Source organism: Danio rerio, chromosome 8, assembly GCF_052040795.2.
Source record: "Danio rerio strain M-AB ecotype USA chromosome 8, GRCz13ab, whole genome shotgun sequence".
Classification (NCBI taxonomy): Eukaryota; Metazoa; Chordata; class Actinopteri; order Cypriniformes; family Danionidae; genus Danio; species Danio rerio.
The window spans coordinates 30,844,370-30,861,528 of record NC_141028.1 but is presented as its reverse complement, the minus strand read 5'-3'; the positions used below and the strand labels follow the sequence as shown (position 1 = coordinate 30,861,528).

Genomic DNA, 17,159 nt, shown 5'->3' with positions numbered 1-17,159 from the left:
ACGTGCCGCAGCTCTGACGCTTGGTCTCCAACTTTATTACTTTTGCTTTATTATTTTTTAGCACAGCAGGAGAAGATTAACTATTGGCTTACTCGTTAACTCCCTTAAAGACCCCTCGACTTTAGCCTTCAACGTGAGTCGGTCTAGAGCGCCAGCAAAGAAGACCGTGTTCTACTTCACGAACAGAGTAAGCATTACAGGTTACTCTGTTAACCAAAGAAGTGTTGTAAAGCTATAATACTGGTTGTGCGAGGTCAGTGGTTAGTATGACCTAGGCTACTGCTGATGCTACTGTATGACCTCATATTTCACGGTGTATAATTATCATACTGTATAGGATACTTATATTATTACATATTACTATGCACTATATTTAAAATTATCCACAGTGTGGCTTATGATATTTACTCCTGGTTTGTTGTAATTAAAAAATGTTACATAAAAGTATAAACCCTACGAAAATAAACCACAAATAAATGTTTTGTTTTTTGTTTTTTTTTCTAGATAAATCTTGGAAACCACCAGTTATATCCATGAATGTATAGACATGTTTAGTGGTATCTTAAGTAAATCTGTGGTTATAGATATAGTCACCATGTCAGTGATAATACTAGACTAAAATATACAATTATAATGCAATGTCTGTTTTCCATAAAGGTTGCACGCCGTGGTTGTCATATATTTACAACTATAGTGCCTGTGCAGTACATTTCATTCCACAAATAAAATCTGAACATAATAACCTACTTAACCAAATATGGATAACAGTCATAACAATGCAGGTGCTAAAATGGCCACGTGGTGAATCAAAGTTCGTCATAAGTGATCTAGTTTAATGTTTGTATAAAGATTGTAAATGGTGTAAGATAGAAAAGAACAAATCATAATAAAGTACAACCCTAAATTACTGCAGTAAACATGATCTAAACAAATAAATACAATATAAAACACCCAGAGGGTCTGAAAAATAAGCCATTTACTATAACTATGTGGATTTAAAAGTGATAAGTTTGATACACAGGGACTTCTGGGAAGTATTTTTAGTTCATTTTCTTATTATGGAGCAGCTTAAGTGCAGTTTGAGTTTAGTCATTTATTGTTAATACAAGCTCACATTTTATTTCACTTTGGCAAAACATTTTTATTGCTTGACATTTGCTGTTTTTTTTTTTATTTTTTAGTTCTATTCATTAATGATAAAAGCTTTAGTGCTTTCTAGTATCGTGTTGAGAGAAAGATTTTAACAAATATCCCCATTCAGCATTCATTTTATCAACAAATGGAGCAAGTGTATAGCTCTTGATTTAATTTTTGTACTTTAATTTTTTTTCCAGAAAACACACTGATCCAGACATCCGCTACTGAAGTGTTTCACGTCATTCTGATAATAGGTACCACAGAATACACTGAGTTTTTAAAATTGGGTTCACTTATGGTCTTTACATGTTAAATGGCAGAATGTACCTATGTCATCCTGCCATCAGCAATACAAGGAAGAACAAACTGTCTGACCTGCAGTGCAGGTAATTGCTCGTTGTGGTTGACACAGCTCCTGTTAAAAGTTTAGGATTTTCTGAGTCATCAAATTCTTTCCTTTTCAGATGGAATGGGGCTCTGGCATAAATTTCCAGTGCAGATGGGTTACAATTAACTCCAAATAATAATAGTTTACTTACTTTTTCTGTTACATGGCATATTGACTAGCTAAACCACTGTCTGGTGAAGTATGCAGAAAATTTACCTCAATGTCTCAGCTTTAGTCATAGTTTGTACACTGTGAAAAATACTTGGTTCCACACAATTCCTTCATGTTTTCCCGACACAAATCGATTTAGTTAACTTCATCATTTTTATAAATTTAAGTAGGTTGAACATAAAACAATTAAGTTGTCCCAAAAAAACGTAAGAATTGCATTTTCAACTCATTTTAAATAAGCATTTAGAAAAAGCAGCAGAAGCCGTTTTTTCAGTGTACTAAATATTAAGCACCACAACTATGTTCAATATTTAATAATAAGAGCACCAAATCCTCATATTACAATGATTTCTGAGGGATCATTTGAGGTTAAAAATTTAGCGTTGCCATCACAGGAGCCTAGCAGGCACTGGACGTTAACATGATGTCAGATTGACGTTGTAACCCTACGTCATGGAAACGTTGCATTTTGTTTGGTAATGAAAATCATGTTGACATCAGAACCCAATGTCAGGCTGACGTCAGTGTCCAAAGTCCAACCTAAAATCAACAAAATATTAATGTCTAATGATGTTACAGGTTGAAGTTGTGTGGACGTTACCAATATGACATCTATCAGACATTGGATTTTGATTGCTATACCTGACAAATAAATGTCAGTATTTGGTGTCAATATGATGTTTAAGATGTTGGCTCATAGTTGGATTTTGGTCACTTATCAACATGATCTAAACGTTACATTTGACGTTTTATTGGAAGTCAAAATAACGTTGTCCTTAGATGCAGGCTAGACATTCAATTTTGTTCACCTGACGTCATGACCTAAATCCAACCAAATATTAATTTCTTATTATGTTGTGTGCCTACTGGGAGTAAATTACACTTTAAAGCATATTGAATTAAAAATGGTTTGATTTTAAAAAAGGGTGTTATGGTGGCACAGTGGGTAGCACGATCGTCTCACAGCAAGAAAGTCACTGGTCTGAGCCTCGGCTGGGTCAGTTTGCATTTATGTGTGGAGTTTGCATGTTCTCCCCATGTTGGCATGGTTTCCTACGGGTGCTCTGGTTTCCCCCACAGTCCAAAGATAAGGTACAGGTGAATTAAATAAGCTAAATTGGTCGTAGTGTATGAGTGTGTATGGGTTTTTCCCAGTGTTGGGTTTCAGCTGGAAGGGCATGCGCTGCGTTAGACATGCTATATAAGTTGCCGGTTCTGCTGTGGCGATCCCTGATTAATAAAGGGACTTAGCCAAAAAGAAAATGAATGAATGCATTTTAAAGTGTATTGTTTTTGCCACTTTTTTTGATTAATGTCCTTAGGCTCTAAGGTTGCATAAACTTTAATTTCTCCTTTAAGAGATAGTACACCCCAAAATGTCAGTCAACTCACCATTTATTCACCGTCTAGTCATGACATCCAGTCAAAATGTAAAAAATAAAAAATACTATGGAAGTCAATGGCTACTGGTTTCCAATAATATTCATAATGTCTTATTTTGTGTTCAACAACAGCAAGAAAATAAACTCACACAGGTCGTGAGCAAGTAGAGTGTGAGTAAAGACATAATGACAGAATTAAAATTTTTATGGGAACTATATCCCTTTAATTGAAAATCAAACTAACAAACAAATTCTGAATACTGTGAGATCTGCTGAGCTTTAAGGTTCTGTCTGTCTGTTTTTTAAATGTATTTTATAGTCTCGTGGTATAAGATTACTAAATGAATGATAAATTGAGTTTTTTCAAATTACTAGAAATGGTTTCTTACCAGATATCAAAATCTTATTGCTTTAATCTAATATTCCATCTCTCAACTTTAGTTTTTCCCTAAAGGCAGCAAAACAGCAGCAACAAGAATCATACAAAAGCAGATAAACATTAAAGAGCAAAATATTACACAACAGCACAAAATAAAAGCATACTGTTTGAGTACATTCATCAGTTTTGCAACTTGTTAGTGAGAAACAGCTACATTTGCTGTGTTTAGACCCGAATGGATTGAATCTGACAGTAAATTGATGCTAAGAGAGGAAAAGAGAGATTAATCTGCTTCTTAGAACTCAAGCGAAGGAGCAGATGTGCTCTGAGAAAGACATTATTAGAGAAAGTGTACCAGATTTTTGATGACAGACTCCTATTTTACCATCATAATTTTGTCTTATTATGCTAGAAAGACCCTAGCCAGTGTCATTTGTTTGATTAGGAGTATGAAACCTCCTACTGATTGAATCTGCTAGGGGAAAAATCTCATAAAGAAATGAAACAGAAGAGAAAGGATTTCTTGTTTGGTTTTCTTTTTTGAAGAACAATGACATTTTCTTTTAAATGTCACTGTCATGGCTCTATTCATATATTCCACAGATCAACATCTATGTTGTTCTAAAAGGGCAAATGACTCTCCTGCTCATACGATATGAATATAGTTCATATCTTAGATGAGGTTATGCGTCCTCATGCTTTGAAATGATGCAATCTGAAACGTTTATGTGGACTGTTACTTTATTACATCTATATGGTCTGTTTTGATCCTTAACTAAAACTAAAACCATAAAAAAAATTGTTTATTTGCTTGAAACAAAAACAAAAAAACATTTCAATTGAGCAACTAATTCGAATAATTTTATTTTCATACCAATGTTAATTTTGTATCATTGATATATTACTTTTGTTAATATTTTAAATTAGATTTCAAAGGGATAGTTCATGCAATAGAAACTCTGTCATCATTTACTCACCCTCCAATAATTTTTTTTTTCGGTTTATCTCAAAAGAAGATATTTTGAAGTATGTTGAAAACAAACAGCCAATAACACTTTTTTTCCTAATATGGATGTCAGTTTCTTCAGAATATATTCATTTGTGTTCAACAGAAGAAAAAAAATCAAAAAAGTTTTAAAACACTTCAGTAAATGGTGAGGAAATGTCCATTTTTGAGTAAACTAACCATGTAAAGTTTTGTTGAGTTTTTTTTTTCCTCCTAATCCCAAATTCTCATTTTGCCCCATGTACTGCACTTACACCCTCTAGTGGACACATGATCGCCTATTTCTGATCTCCCATCAGTGATGCAAGCTCATTAAAAAAAAAACTGGTTATGAAATCTGACCCAATTATGGCTAAACTGCACAGTTGCGTAAACATGATCAAACATGAAAAAAGAATGTACGCTTTATTGCTTGATAGCATACGAGTAACAATTGTTTGAAAAATGTGTAAATCAGTTGTCAGATTTTAAAGCCTCTGGGAAATAACGCACATGGGCTGCTGCTTAAACTACTTAAAAGTCTTTTAAAGAAAAGGCGATTTGTGGGAAAACAATGCCTCACGCGGCTTCACAAAGAACATTTAGTCTTACTGAATGTGTATTTCTGCAGGTTTGTGTGTGGGCACTGCGGGCAAAGTTCATGGAACTAATAATAAATTGCAAATGCCAAGAAACACCCACATATATTTGCGACTTTATGCAAAAACTTCTGTATATATGATATTTTAGGGTTCAATAACTGTGACACTGTATTAACAACACATTTTTCCTATTCACATGATAATTTACATCAACTTAAAGGCATAGTTCACCCAAAAGTGAAAATTTACTTATTTTTTATTCACCCTCAAACCTTTATGGGCCCTATCATACACCAGGTGCAATAAGGATCAAGACATGCTTGGCGCAATTTGTTGCTATATTCAGACCAGCACAACCCAAATTTTCATGATTTAGGTCACGTTGTATAAATAGCAAATCCATTCGTTCCACTTTGTGGACTCAAGGATGTGCTGGTTTAAAAAGAAGGCGCATTATTGGTGTGTTGATATTTTGAGGAGCTGAAATAAACCGCGCCCTTGACCAACCAAAAGCTGGTCTAAAGTCCAGCACAGAACGTGTTAGTTATGCACCCATGCGGTCCAAATGCTTAAACATTGCTTGATACACACATATGTACAGCAATACAAAAATATCTTTACATATGAAATAATGAAGAATTAAATTACAAAAATGATTATTTTCTGCATAAATGTAAAAACCACTACCTCACAGCAGCTTTTTTCAGTTTATTCATAAAAATTTGCATTTGTATAATGTTATTACCAGCAGTTTTATTTATTATATGCATGTTTATATTTGATTTCATAAAAACAGGTTTTGATTTGTCCACTTTTTGAGTTTTGGAGACATATGCAGTACGTGTGTTTGGATATAACTCAATATTTTTGACCACATTTTATTATTGTTCATTTATTAATATGCTGGAAATTAAAATACAATTTAGAAATAGTTTTGAAACAAGTCGTTTTGCTTAACAAACAAAATGAAATATATAGGCTAATCAATGTCTTTAGCGGAGTGCGTTTAACACCATTTGCTTAACCACGAATGTAAAGAAGTAAAGTAGAGCAAAAGTAAAATAAAGAAAAAGTAAAGAGGCCGAATGAAGGAGGCTCATTATTTATTCTCTCACTGCAAATGGTCTGTTTAACTGTTTTCTTGCTAGTAAAGCCTTCAGTTTTTCCACTTACAAAGTACACCATGTAGCAAATGCGCCATGGCGCGATACAACTGACTCCCAAAGGGAATGAGAGATGAGACTCTAATGGTTTATTGTATGTTATGCTCAAAACACACCAATAAGTCGTTAAGATAATAAGCACAACCCTGTTAGATCATGCGTCATGGCGCAAAGCATATTTTTCCATCCTTTTGCGCCATGTGCTTTAGACTTTGTGCCTAGATCATTAAAATAGAGCTCTATGAGTTTCTTCTGTTGCACACAAAACACAGAATGCAAAAAAAAAAAAAAAAAACATGTAAACATTGACTTCCATGGTACAAAAAAACAAATACAATAGAGGTCAGTGGTTACAGGTTTTTAACTTCAGGTTTCTAAATCCTATTCTGTTGTTACCAGAAAAAAGAAACTCAAACAGGTTTAAAACAAGTAAAGGGTGAGTCAAGACAGAATTTTCATTTTGGGGTGAACAATCCCTTTAAGTGCACATTTAGCTGGGAAGGATCCTTCTAAATCCATTGCAGGTGTCATTGCTGTTAAATGTAATTAAAACACTGAATTATGCAGACACTACAGGTAAACATTCATTGTTAATCTTCCTATAATCTGATGTGACAGCTGTCAGAACGCTTTAATATTGTGAAACCTTGTAATATGGTTCATGTCAGAAGGAGCTAATGAAACACATCAACTTGTTAAACTGTGCCTATGGCTGTGTTGTATAAAAACAAGCTGCAATTGTTCTCACAAAGCCATTCAGCTTCAAGAATGAAACACTTGATGAAACAAAAGCTACTCTTTTTAAAAAATGCATCTTATAAGAGACATTTTGAGAGCAAATATATAGTGTTGAAATATGTGCACACACAGTTAAAGATGTCCATAAACTATAAAATGTCCCCTCAAAACAATGTTGCGTGAGTCAGAGAGAGGTGCAAGGGGGTTTTGATTAAGACACGAGTGGACTCCCGAGCAAAGGTTATATTCTTCCCTACTGCTATAGGTTTTGACAAGTATTCAATGATGAACAGCAGTTTACATGGCAGAGAATTATATACGGTAGCAGCTTTCTATTTGACACCCCACAGTGTCCTGACAACTGGCATGCACACACCGGAGAAGCTGCAATTGTAGGTCCAAGGTTTCCCTGTTAACTCTGACTGAAGAAGTATTAAAACATTATTTTCATGAAAGGAAAACAGCGTACATTGAAGTGTCATAGTTGATCTCAGTGTATAGAGACTATAAGAAGTATTGAATGTCCAGACAGTCGTGATCTGGATATTGTTCAGACTTTATTGTTATGTGACTTTTACCACAAGTCTCCCTGTAATGACAAATATTGTATTTTTTGCAGTCGCTTTGGCACATTCCTCTTGAGAAATGAAATTGTTAAAAAAAAACTTTTTCAACCTCCACATTGAGTCACTTGTGCCTGTCATCAAAGAAATTTCCGATTCATTTGAACAGCTTGCTATATATTTTGGTTCTGTACCTTTGTGCAAAGAATTATGTTGTTTACATTATCAGTTATAATAATAATAATAATAATTCCTTACATTTATATAGTGCATTTCTGCACAATGAAAGCACTTTACACATTTTTTTGGGGAGTGGGGGGTGAATCTGACGCAACAGCAGCCATATTGCACCAGACCGCGCAACACACACTAGTTGATTGGTAGAGAGTAGACAGTGTGATGGTTAGGAGGCCATGATGGACAGGGGCCAGTGGACAAATTTGGCCAGGATGACGGGGTTAAACCCCTTCTCTTTTTTGAAGGACATCCTGGATTTTTACAACCACAGAGAGTCAGGACCTCGGTTTAACATCTCATCCAAAAGACAGTACTCACTGAGCAGTATAGAGTGCCCATCAATATATGGGGCATTAGGACCAACACAGACAACAGGTTGAGCACCCCCTGCTGGTCTCACTAACACAAATTCCAGCAGCAACCAAGCTTTTCAATGTAGTCTCTCATCCAGGTACTGACTAGGCACAGCCTTGCTTAGCTTCAGTGGCCAACCAAGTGAGAGTTGCAAATAGCTGCAGCGGAATGAACCGCCAACTTATCCAGCATATGTTTAATGCAGCGGATGGCCTTTTAGCAGCAGCCCATCACTGGGAAACACCCATTCACTTCCATTCACACACATACTCTATGGCCAATTTAGCTTACCAAGTTCACCTACAGCATGTATTTGGACTTGTGGGTGATTCCGGAGCACCCTGGGGAAACCCACCAGAACACGGGGAGAAAATCATACAGCAGTTAGGTATTAGACGCAAAATGCAAAACGAGTTGTGTAGTCAAAATCCAAAGACATGCGCTATAGGTAAATTGGATGAACTAAATTAGTGTAAATTAGTGTCATATGTCGGAATATTCTCTTTCAGTTCAGTCTTACGAAATTGTAGGATTTTAAAAAGGAGGTGTGGCACCTAACCCCACCCCTAAACCCAATCGTAATTGGGGGAGGAGCAAATCATACGAAATTGTACGAATTAGATCATACAAATTCATACGAATTAGCCACTAAATCAAAAAGTTACGAATTGCCATGAGATTGTGTTGGTATACCTCATGTCTTTGAAATGTGCGGAAAACCGGAACACTCGAAGGAAACCCTTGTGAACAAGAGGAGAACATGCAAACTCCATACAGAAATGCCAACTGACCCTGCTGGGACTCAAACCAGCGACCTTCTTGCTGTGAGGTGACAGTGCTATCCACTGAGCCACCGTACTGCCTGGTCATTCTTTTTGTGGTGCAATTTGTATGAATTGTGTTTGAGATAACATACTGGTGTGATTTGAGCATCTTTCCCATCCCCTCTTCAATAATTGCATACATGCTACAGTATAGACAGCAAGGCATTACCATTTATGAAAAAAAAATTCTTGTGTAAAAATGATACCTGTGATAAACATATGCTTTTCATTTGCTTCATTAAAATTAGACAGACACATTTTAAAAATCTGACTTTTCAAACTGACTCGTATATTGTAAAATGCATGTTTAATAAGTAACTACACAAGAATTTTAGGGTGTGCATTTGTGCAGTATTATTTTGTAGAACTAAATGTCAAGCGTATCATTGAGTTCACCGAACAATCTTGAGGGAATTGCTGCATTCTTTCGGTTCTGCACCAGGGTGAAATGATATTAACTTTCCTAAAAACAATTTCAAAGAGGGTTGGAATCGTAGATATCATTTCAAATTTTTAACATTATTTCAAAATATTATTTTATTGTCTTTTGATTTTTGGGTTAAAATGTGACTTGGATTCGCCCACATATCTGCTGGGCTGAATTCTTAACACTCAGATAAGCTTTATCTGTGAATGTGTGTTTGTGTTCCGCAGGCAATATAAGTGAACTTACTCAAACATAGCACTCGAACTGAGTTTAAACAAAATCACCATTCTATAACCCTGACCCTGTTGTACTTTTGGACCTTCGGCTAGTTAAAAATTCAGCATAGATATTCAAATATTGCTGTGGCTACTTGATTTATGCACAGATCATAAAAATGTCTACTAAATGATTTCATTACTCAACCCAAAACTCCATTCAATCTGAATGAAAATGGGTTTGATGGCCGAGTTCATCTATTCACTTCAATTTAACATGCTACATCTCTCCTGTCAGCAATATGGTTAATTTCCTGTATTTTCTGAGAAGGCAACTATCAGACTCAGTATTGATTAATGATTATCTGCTGGAGTGTGAATTGAGCACCATGTGAAACAGTCTGGTCTATAACTCTTCATGAAGTCACTGAAGCGGGTGATGAGGTGTGGAAAAAATACCAATCGATATCTGGTGGGAATAGACTCATTGCATGGAATTACATTCAAATCCCATTCGCACACACATCCCCATGGGAATATTAGCTTGGACTCAGTTTACTCCCTTTGAGTACTATCGGTTTCTAGTTTTTACTGTGAGTGGTTGTTCTTGCACTGCAATAGGCAGAAGTATGTCAAAGGACTTTTAATTTTGCAGTAACCTGGGTCAAACGCTTCTGGTAAACTATGCAGTTAAGGTGTATTTTCTTTAAAAGTCAACTATCTCCACTGCCTGATTGATATAAGATAAAAAGTAAGTCTCAGATTGTACAAGAAGCACTGCATTAAATAAAATTTTCTCACGCCATGTCTTTAAAATATGAACATTTATTTTACTCCATTATTTTCAATGGGGTTTCTGCACTCACCTGCTGATGGGCACGTGCATGTAAACAGCTTTTCATCTTGTTTTACATTTGAGCAACTAAATGAATGCTGAAGTCAATTTAACTGATTGTATCTTATTGATATTACAAGATTTATGCTGTCAAAGAAACTGTATACAATTGAAAAAAGTCACAATAGCTGTTCAACGGAAGTGTATCCGTATAGGAGGAAACACTAGCTGTGCATATACCCTATTGTTTCTCTACTTAAAGTATAATAATTAAAAGCTTCTGTCAGTAATAGATATACAGATGTTACCCTGGATACGACTTCATGGATGGAGGGAAAAGGGATTTTTATCTCTCATAAGTGGAGAAAATGACTCTACAGTTCTGCAAGGACATGTCTTTATGACAGTCTGTGCAAATCAAGTGATTATATATTCCCTTACTTGAAAGAGCTCCAGCAGAATAATGAGTTTTAAGATGCATTAAACCTTGTGTACATAAATTATCAAATCACACACAAAAAAAATTGTTTAATGTAAACAAATCCAGGAAATTAAGCACTTTTTTATTACACTTGCAGTTGGGGAAAAAAAGCTAGAATTGTGTGATGAAATATGTAGCAATTGCCTTTAATCTTATTCTTATTCCTATTAGTAATAGTAGTGGTAGTAGTAGTAGTAGTAGTAGTAGTATAGAATCACAAAATGTAAACTCAAAACTTTGGAATAACACAAAGCTAATAACCAGCAATTGTGGGATATAAATTTGGTGGTGAGGGGAAAAAAGGCAACTACTAAATGTACTGTAAATGCACATTTTTGGGGTTTGTATCTTTTTAAGTATGAAGAAAAAAGTCATTTATCTTTTATTTATTGTTTATCCTGCAGTAGAAACAAACTTGTACTGAGTGCTTCATTATTATGGAATGCAAATTGTCATAACACAAAATGATAGTTATGAAGATGTCTATTTACTGTTGTGTTTATGCATTTGAAGGTCTTTAGAGAAAATTACTGTTAATTGTCCTTAAATAGCTTTGCAAAATGTCAAAAATTAATTTGGATCACAGACAGTACATACCTGCTTGTTGCCATGCTCTATGAGTGAGTGTGTGTGTGTGTGTGTGTGTGTGTGTGTGTGCAGAAACCCACATCTTTCATTTACAATCTTTAGCAAACACACAAAGAGCAGGCGGAGGCTGCATCTGCTGACGTACAGCCAGTGGCAGTGAGAGAGTCCGTTTGCTCAGTGCCTCTGAATCACAGAGCATCTCTACAGGACCATCGCCAACAAACAAGCAGCGCAGGATTTTCAGAGATAACATCTGGAGAGCTGCAACATCTGACTCTGCAGTGATCCTGCAAAGCTTCTTTTATTATTATAATCCATCCCATTATCTGAGTTTTTTTTTTTTACTCATTATTTGCTTATTCCTTTATTGCTCTATTTTTTGTTGTGTTTTGTTTGTTGGTTTCCTCTTTAATTTCCACCTCTGATCTGTTCTTCTTCACCAATCCCGATGAACGACTCACATCTGCAGTTTCTTAAAGGACAGAAATCTGTAAACAGCACTTCTTTGCCTCCTAATGGCAGTTTGGCTGATTCTCCAGCAGGGACGCTGTGTGAGCAGGTCCAGATCCAGGCGGAGGTTTTTCTCACCCTGGGCATCGTGAGTCTACTGGAGAACATCCTTGTCATCTCGGCTGTGGTGAAGAACAAGAACCTTCACTCTCCTATGTACTTTTTCCTTTGCAGCCTGGCTGCTGCAGACATGCTGGTGAGTGTGTCCAACTCTTTGGAAACTATTGTCATTGCAGTACTAAACAGTCGCCTTGTGGTGGCCAGTGACCAATTTGTGCGTTTGATGGACAATGTGTGTGACTCAATGATCTGCATCTCTCTTGTGGCATCCATCTGCAACCTCTTAGCAATTGCCGTTGACCGATATGTCACGATATTCTACGCCTTGCGCTACCACAGCATCGTGACCGTACGCAGAGCTCTGGTGGCCATCGCCGTGATCTGGCTGGTGTGTGTAGTTTGTGGGATCGTCTTCATTGTGTACTCTGAAAGCAAGACCGTTATCGTGTGTCTGATCACCATGTTCTTTGCCATGCTAGTGCTTATGGCGACTCTCTACGTACACATGTTTCTTCTCGCCAGACTTCACGTCCAGAGAATTGCAGCATTGCCCCCGGCGGCTCCTGGTGCTGGAAATCCAGCTCCACGTCAGCGTAGCTGCATGAAGGGAGCCGTCACCATCTCCATCCTCCTCGGGGTGTTTGTGTGCTGCTGGGCACCGTTTTTCCTCCACCTCATTCTACTGGTGTCCTGTCCTCACCATCCGCTCTGCCTCTGCTACATGTCTCACTTCACCACATACCTGGTTCTCATTATGTGCAACTCTGTGATTGACCCGCTCATCTATGCCTGCCGCAGCCTGGAAATGAGGAAGACCTTTAAGGAGATACTCTGCTGTTTTGGCTGCCAGCCTGCACTTTAGGTGTTAATAAAACGTCTGATTTGAACTGAGAATGGATGTGGGAAGAAACCGTTTACCTTGATCTACTGTAGGATGCCAAAGCTTGGTGGTTGTATTGATTTTTCTCATTCTGAGGTCAAGTGGAAAAAGAAAACATTCAGAAGCGTTAAGAAAAAAAGTTGAGCACTGTGGAAATCTCAGGTGGTGTAAGAAAATAAGAGAACTTTGGGGGGTCGATCAGATGTGACCTTTTGCTTGTTGAAAAGGGCAGATCAATTATGTGTTGGTAATGTCTTTCATGTGCATACATAAAGGGGTCTGAAACAAAAAGGGTCTGAAAATCCTCTAAAATACATGCAACAGGTGAGTTTTGGGATGTACTGTACTGTAACTCAATATCGAACAACAACAACAACAACAAAAAAGAAATACGACAAACATTTAAAAGAACTATTTTAATTCATGAATTGTAATATTAATTAAGGGATTTAATGATATTAATCAAGTAAATCATATATTCAGATGCAGATTAAAAAAATAGTTTCTCAATAGTTGGAAAGTGAAAACACTTTCATTACTGTACTGTGCATGCATTAAGACATTGGTCCCCAACTTTTTTATCACCCCAGAGTGGTCAACACTTGGCAATGTTAATGCAGACCAGGGAGGGAGGTTGGGTTTGTATATTACAAATGTTTGTATTCCATACAAGCTGAAGCTGATCGCGGCATTCATTAAACTGGGTGCATCTGAGAGTTTGTGCGTTTGTGCGCGCAAGCTACACACCTTGATTAAAAATTATGAACTTGCTCAAACTCTAGAAAAGAGAATGGGAATATGGGAATGACTCCTAAAAGGCAGCCATCATTTGCGATCTCTAGCTGTTGATCTTCTTGCATAGAATTGGTGGATTCACCTGATTTGTTGACACAAATGGCTTGTGTATCCATTTCTTGGCCGCTCGCAGGTGCTTTTTACCTTAGCAAAGAAACTTTCCAAAGACGTTTGTTTCTTACTCATTTTGCTGCTTGTAGGTTAAATTTGTGTGCTCAAGTGACCAAGATGTAAACGAGAGAATACACTTACATTAAAAAAATGTTCAAAATAAAAGATTGTTCTGAATCAGATAATAGATAAAACAGAATTAATTAACGATTTCTTGTGCACCCCAACCAATTCGATACCAATCCACAGCCTTTTCGGTTAAGGACCACTGCATTAAGAGACTCTTTGACCAATGTCAGTTTTGCATGGCATTTATTTACATTCCAGCTCTTTAAACAATTGCCACAAGGCAATATGTTGAGGAAAAACACCAATTTTGTAAATGTATCGACAGCGAGCTATGGGTAACAGATGAATATAAAGTTGTAAATGCAAGCAAGAAAATACACTATAAAACAACAGCTCTGAATAAATATTCTATGTCCTTTGAAGAAAAGCTATCTGGAGCATGTACAAACTGACATCTTCAACAATGTTGTCAAAACGTCTATCCAAAACAACTGCTGTATAACATCATCCACCATTTTAGCTGAATTGGTCACATGACTAAAAATGAGTTGTCTTTTTTGAACGCCTTCATTTTTGCAGTCCACAGTGCAACACAAAGCTTTTTTAAATTTGTGCACTTTGGAGAGCGTTTTTTGGAGATCTCAGTGTGAAAGGAAGTCCAAATAAATTAGAAAAATATGCATTTTTAAACAAAAACATTGGACATTATTTGAGTCTATAAGTGGCAAAGCTATGAACACCTGAATGTTTAGCCTAATTGGTGATATTCAGTTGTCTCAGCCATCATGTGGTACAAGTCAGTACAAGTTCTAAAGGGGCATATAAGCTTTCAACAACTAGGTGTCTTGTAATAACAAAGCACATTTTCAATTGAAAAAAAAATGTATATTACTTCTTGGCTTTTTGTACGATTGATAATGTTGATTGCTGTGTTTGGAGGGAAATTTATGTTTAATTTTTAAAAATGCATCTTTAATACAAATTATTAAAGTTCGCATGAGAACGACTTGCTGAAGCATAAAATGCTAACATCAAGTTTTAAACAACCAGAGTACAAAAGTTGAACAAACTGAATAATACAATTAATAAGAAATATTTACAGTAACAGTTCAACTAGTTGCATCACACATTGTGACCCCAAAGTACAGTGTTCAAAATGTGTAAATAGTCTATTTTTGTCTACTCTGTGTAACAGTGTTTAAGCCATTTTGTCTGATAACTTTGCTTAAATGTTTGTGTTCAAAGTGGCTAAAGTGGAATTTTAACAGTGCTTAGGTCAAAGTTGCTTTAGGGCCATTAAATATGTTAGGAGTGCATTGGTTCTCTTTTAAGGTGTTGCTAACGTTTCATATTTTCAGAGTCGTATTCAGCTAAATCTGCCTTTCATTACCAGCAACAGTAATCTCAGCCCAACTGCTGCATTCAACATGTGGATTATGTAGCTGTCAAAGGCTCACATTTCTGTATTTTTGCATTTTAGTGGCAAAATGTAACTGAAAACTTGCCATATATGTTTTGTCTGAGATGTAATATAGCAAAAGACAACTAAGCATGTCAGTTACATCAGCAAATGACATTAATTTGGGGTGTTTTCTTGCCTTTTATTTAGAAGTCTAAAAAAGGCCAGACAGGGTTAGAAAGGCAAGATTCAATCTCAGGTCACCCAAAGCACAATCACCCTGTGCTTTTATTAATTATTAAGTGCTTAGTGGTTTAGGTTTGCTATTCAGCTTATTTTCTCTGACCAGTATTGAGTCTCACGGCAATGTTATCTATTACAGTAGCACATGAGCTTTAGCACTTGACTTGTAACAGTGGCCAAAAGCTTCTACTGATATCTGCAAAAGCAAAACAAAAAAGGTCAAATAAAAGGCTTTTGCTTAATGACAGTGTTTGTTCCTCTGTTCCTTGATGTTGATTACGCAAAGACATGATTCACAGTTTGCGCCGTCTATGTCTATTAGACAAATGGCAATATTCAATCATTCAATATGTTATGCTTTTTAAGAATATTCACATTGCTTTTGCAGTGTTCACAACAGCACCAAATGATTGAGATTTAATTGTTTAGCTTAATAGTTAGTATTATACATTAGAATTATAACTATTAGATTTATATTAAGTATTTTATTATTTATTTATATATATATATATATATATATATATATATATATATGTATATATATTTATTAATACATTTGTATTATATATTAGAATACTAATACATAATACAAACTAAGTTAATTAAGTATTTTATTAACATTAACACAGTTTTATATAATAAATCAGTTTGTCCATTAATTCAATAACTGCCATTTACTAATGTGACTTTATTGTAAGGTGGTAACTGTTTTACTATATAATTTATAAAGTTGCAAAGCTGTAACTTTTGAAATTTAATTTGTTTGAAGCATTTGTTTACTTGAATATTTATATACAATAATGCAATACACTTATTTTTGTCATACCTGTTAAAGTAATATTTTTGCAGCTTAGGTCAATATCGTGATAATAAACTTAAGCAATTACTCACAACAAGAATATTAGGTAACACTTACAATAGCAGTACATGAATAATGATGTGTTAACATGTAAACTAAATATTACTTTATTATGAACTAATGATGAGTTAATGTTTTTGCTAATCATGAGTAGGAACTACAACATAGGTCACATGAGTGATTAATGGCTACCTTAATTACTTGTTAGTACATAATCATTTGTTATTTGATGTGGTAATACCAAATTAGTTAGCTTAGTTTAACCATTATGAACTTATGATATGTTAACGTATAATTATATCATGACTTTACTTGGAGGGGCACATCATCATTAACCCATAACTACTCATGAACTCCTCATGCACGTCCGTCTAGTGTGTTTACAGTTTATACCAACAGAAAAGTGTTTAAAAGTGTTGACATTAACATGAACAGCTTAAACACTGGAGTTCATGAAAAGAAAAGGATAAGTCGATGATATTGTGCCCCTCCAAGTAAAGTGATGACAATTATACATTAACAGTTCATGAATTCATGTTGGTTACATTTAGCTTAAATTTAATTGTTAATTATTAATTAACAACCATATACTTACAAGTAATTAAGGTAACCGTTATTTATTCATGAACTCATGTGACTCATGTGACTGTAGTTAAAGTTAGTTCATGATTAGCGCGTACATTAACTTATCATTAATTTATTATAAAGCATCATTTAGTTTACATATTAACACATCATTAAAGTGTTACCGAAAATGTGATACT

At 35.5% G+C, this 17,159-nt stretch overlaps 1 protein-coding gene across 1 annotated transcript; it reads left to right on the top strand.

Moving 5' to 3' along the window:
* Positions 1-11,896: 11,896 nt before the first annotated feature.
* On the top strand, positions 11,897-12,946 carry mc3r (melanocortin 3 receptor). The gene has a single exon (NM_180972.2). It carries the CDS (start codon positions 11,918-11,920, stop codon positions 12,899-12,901), a length of 984 nt encoding a protein of 327 aa, NP_851303.2. The 5' UTR covers positions 11,897-11,917; the 3' UTR covers positions 12,902-12,946.
* The last annotated feature ends 4,213 nt before the right edge of the window (positions 12,947-17,159 follow it).

Excerpts from the sequence above, each read along its gene's own strand:
- mc3r (NM_180972.2), top strand. The coding sequence starts at position 11,918 with ATGAACGACTCACATCTGCAGTTTCTTAAAGGACAGAAATCTGTAAAC.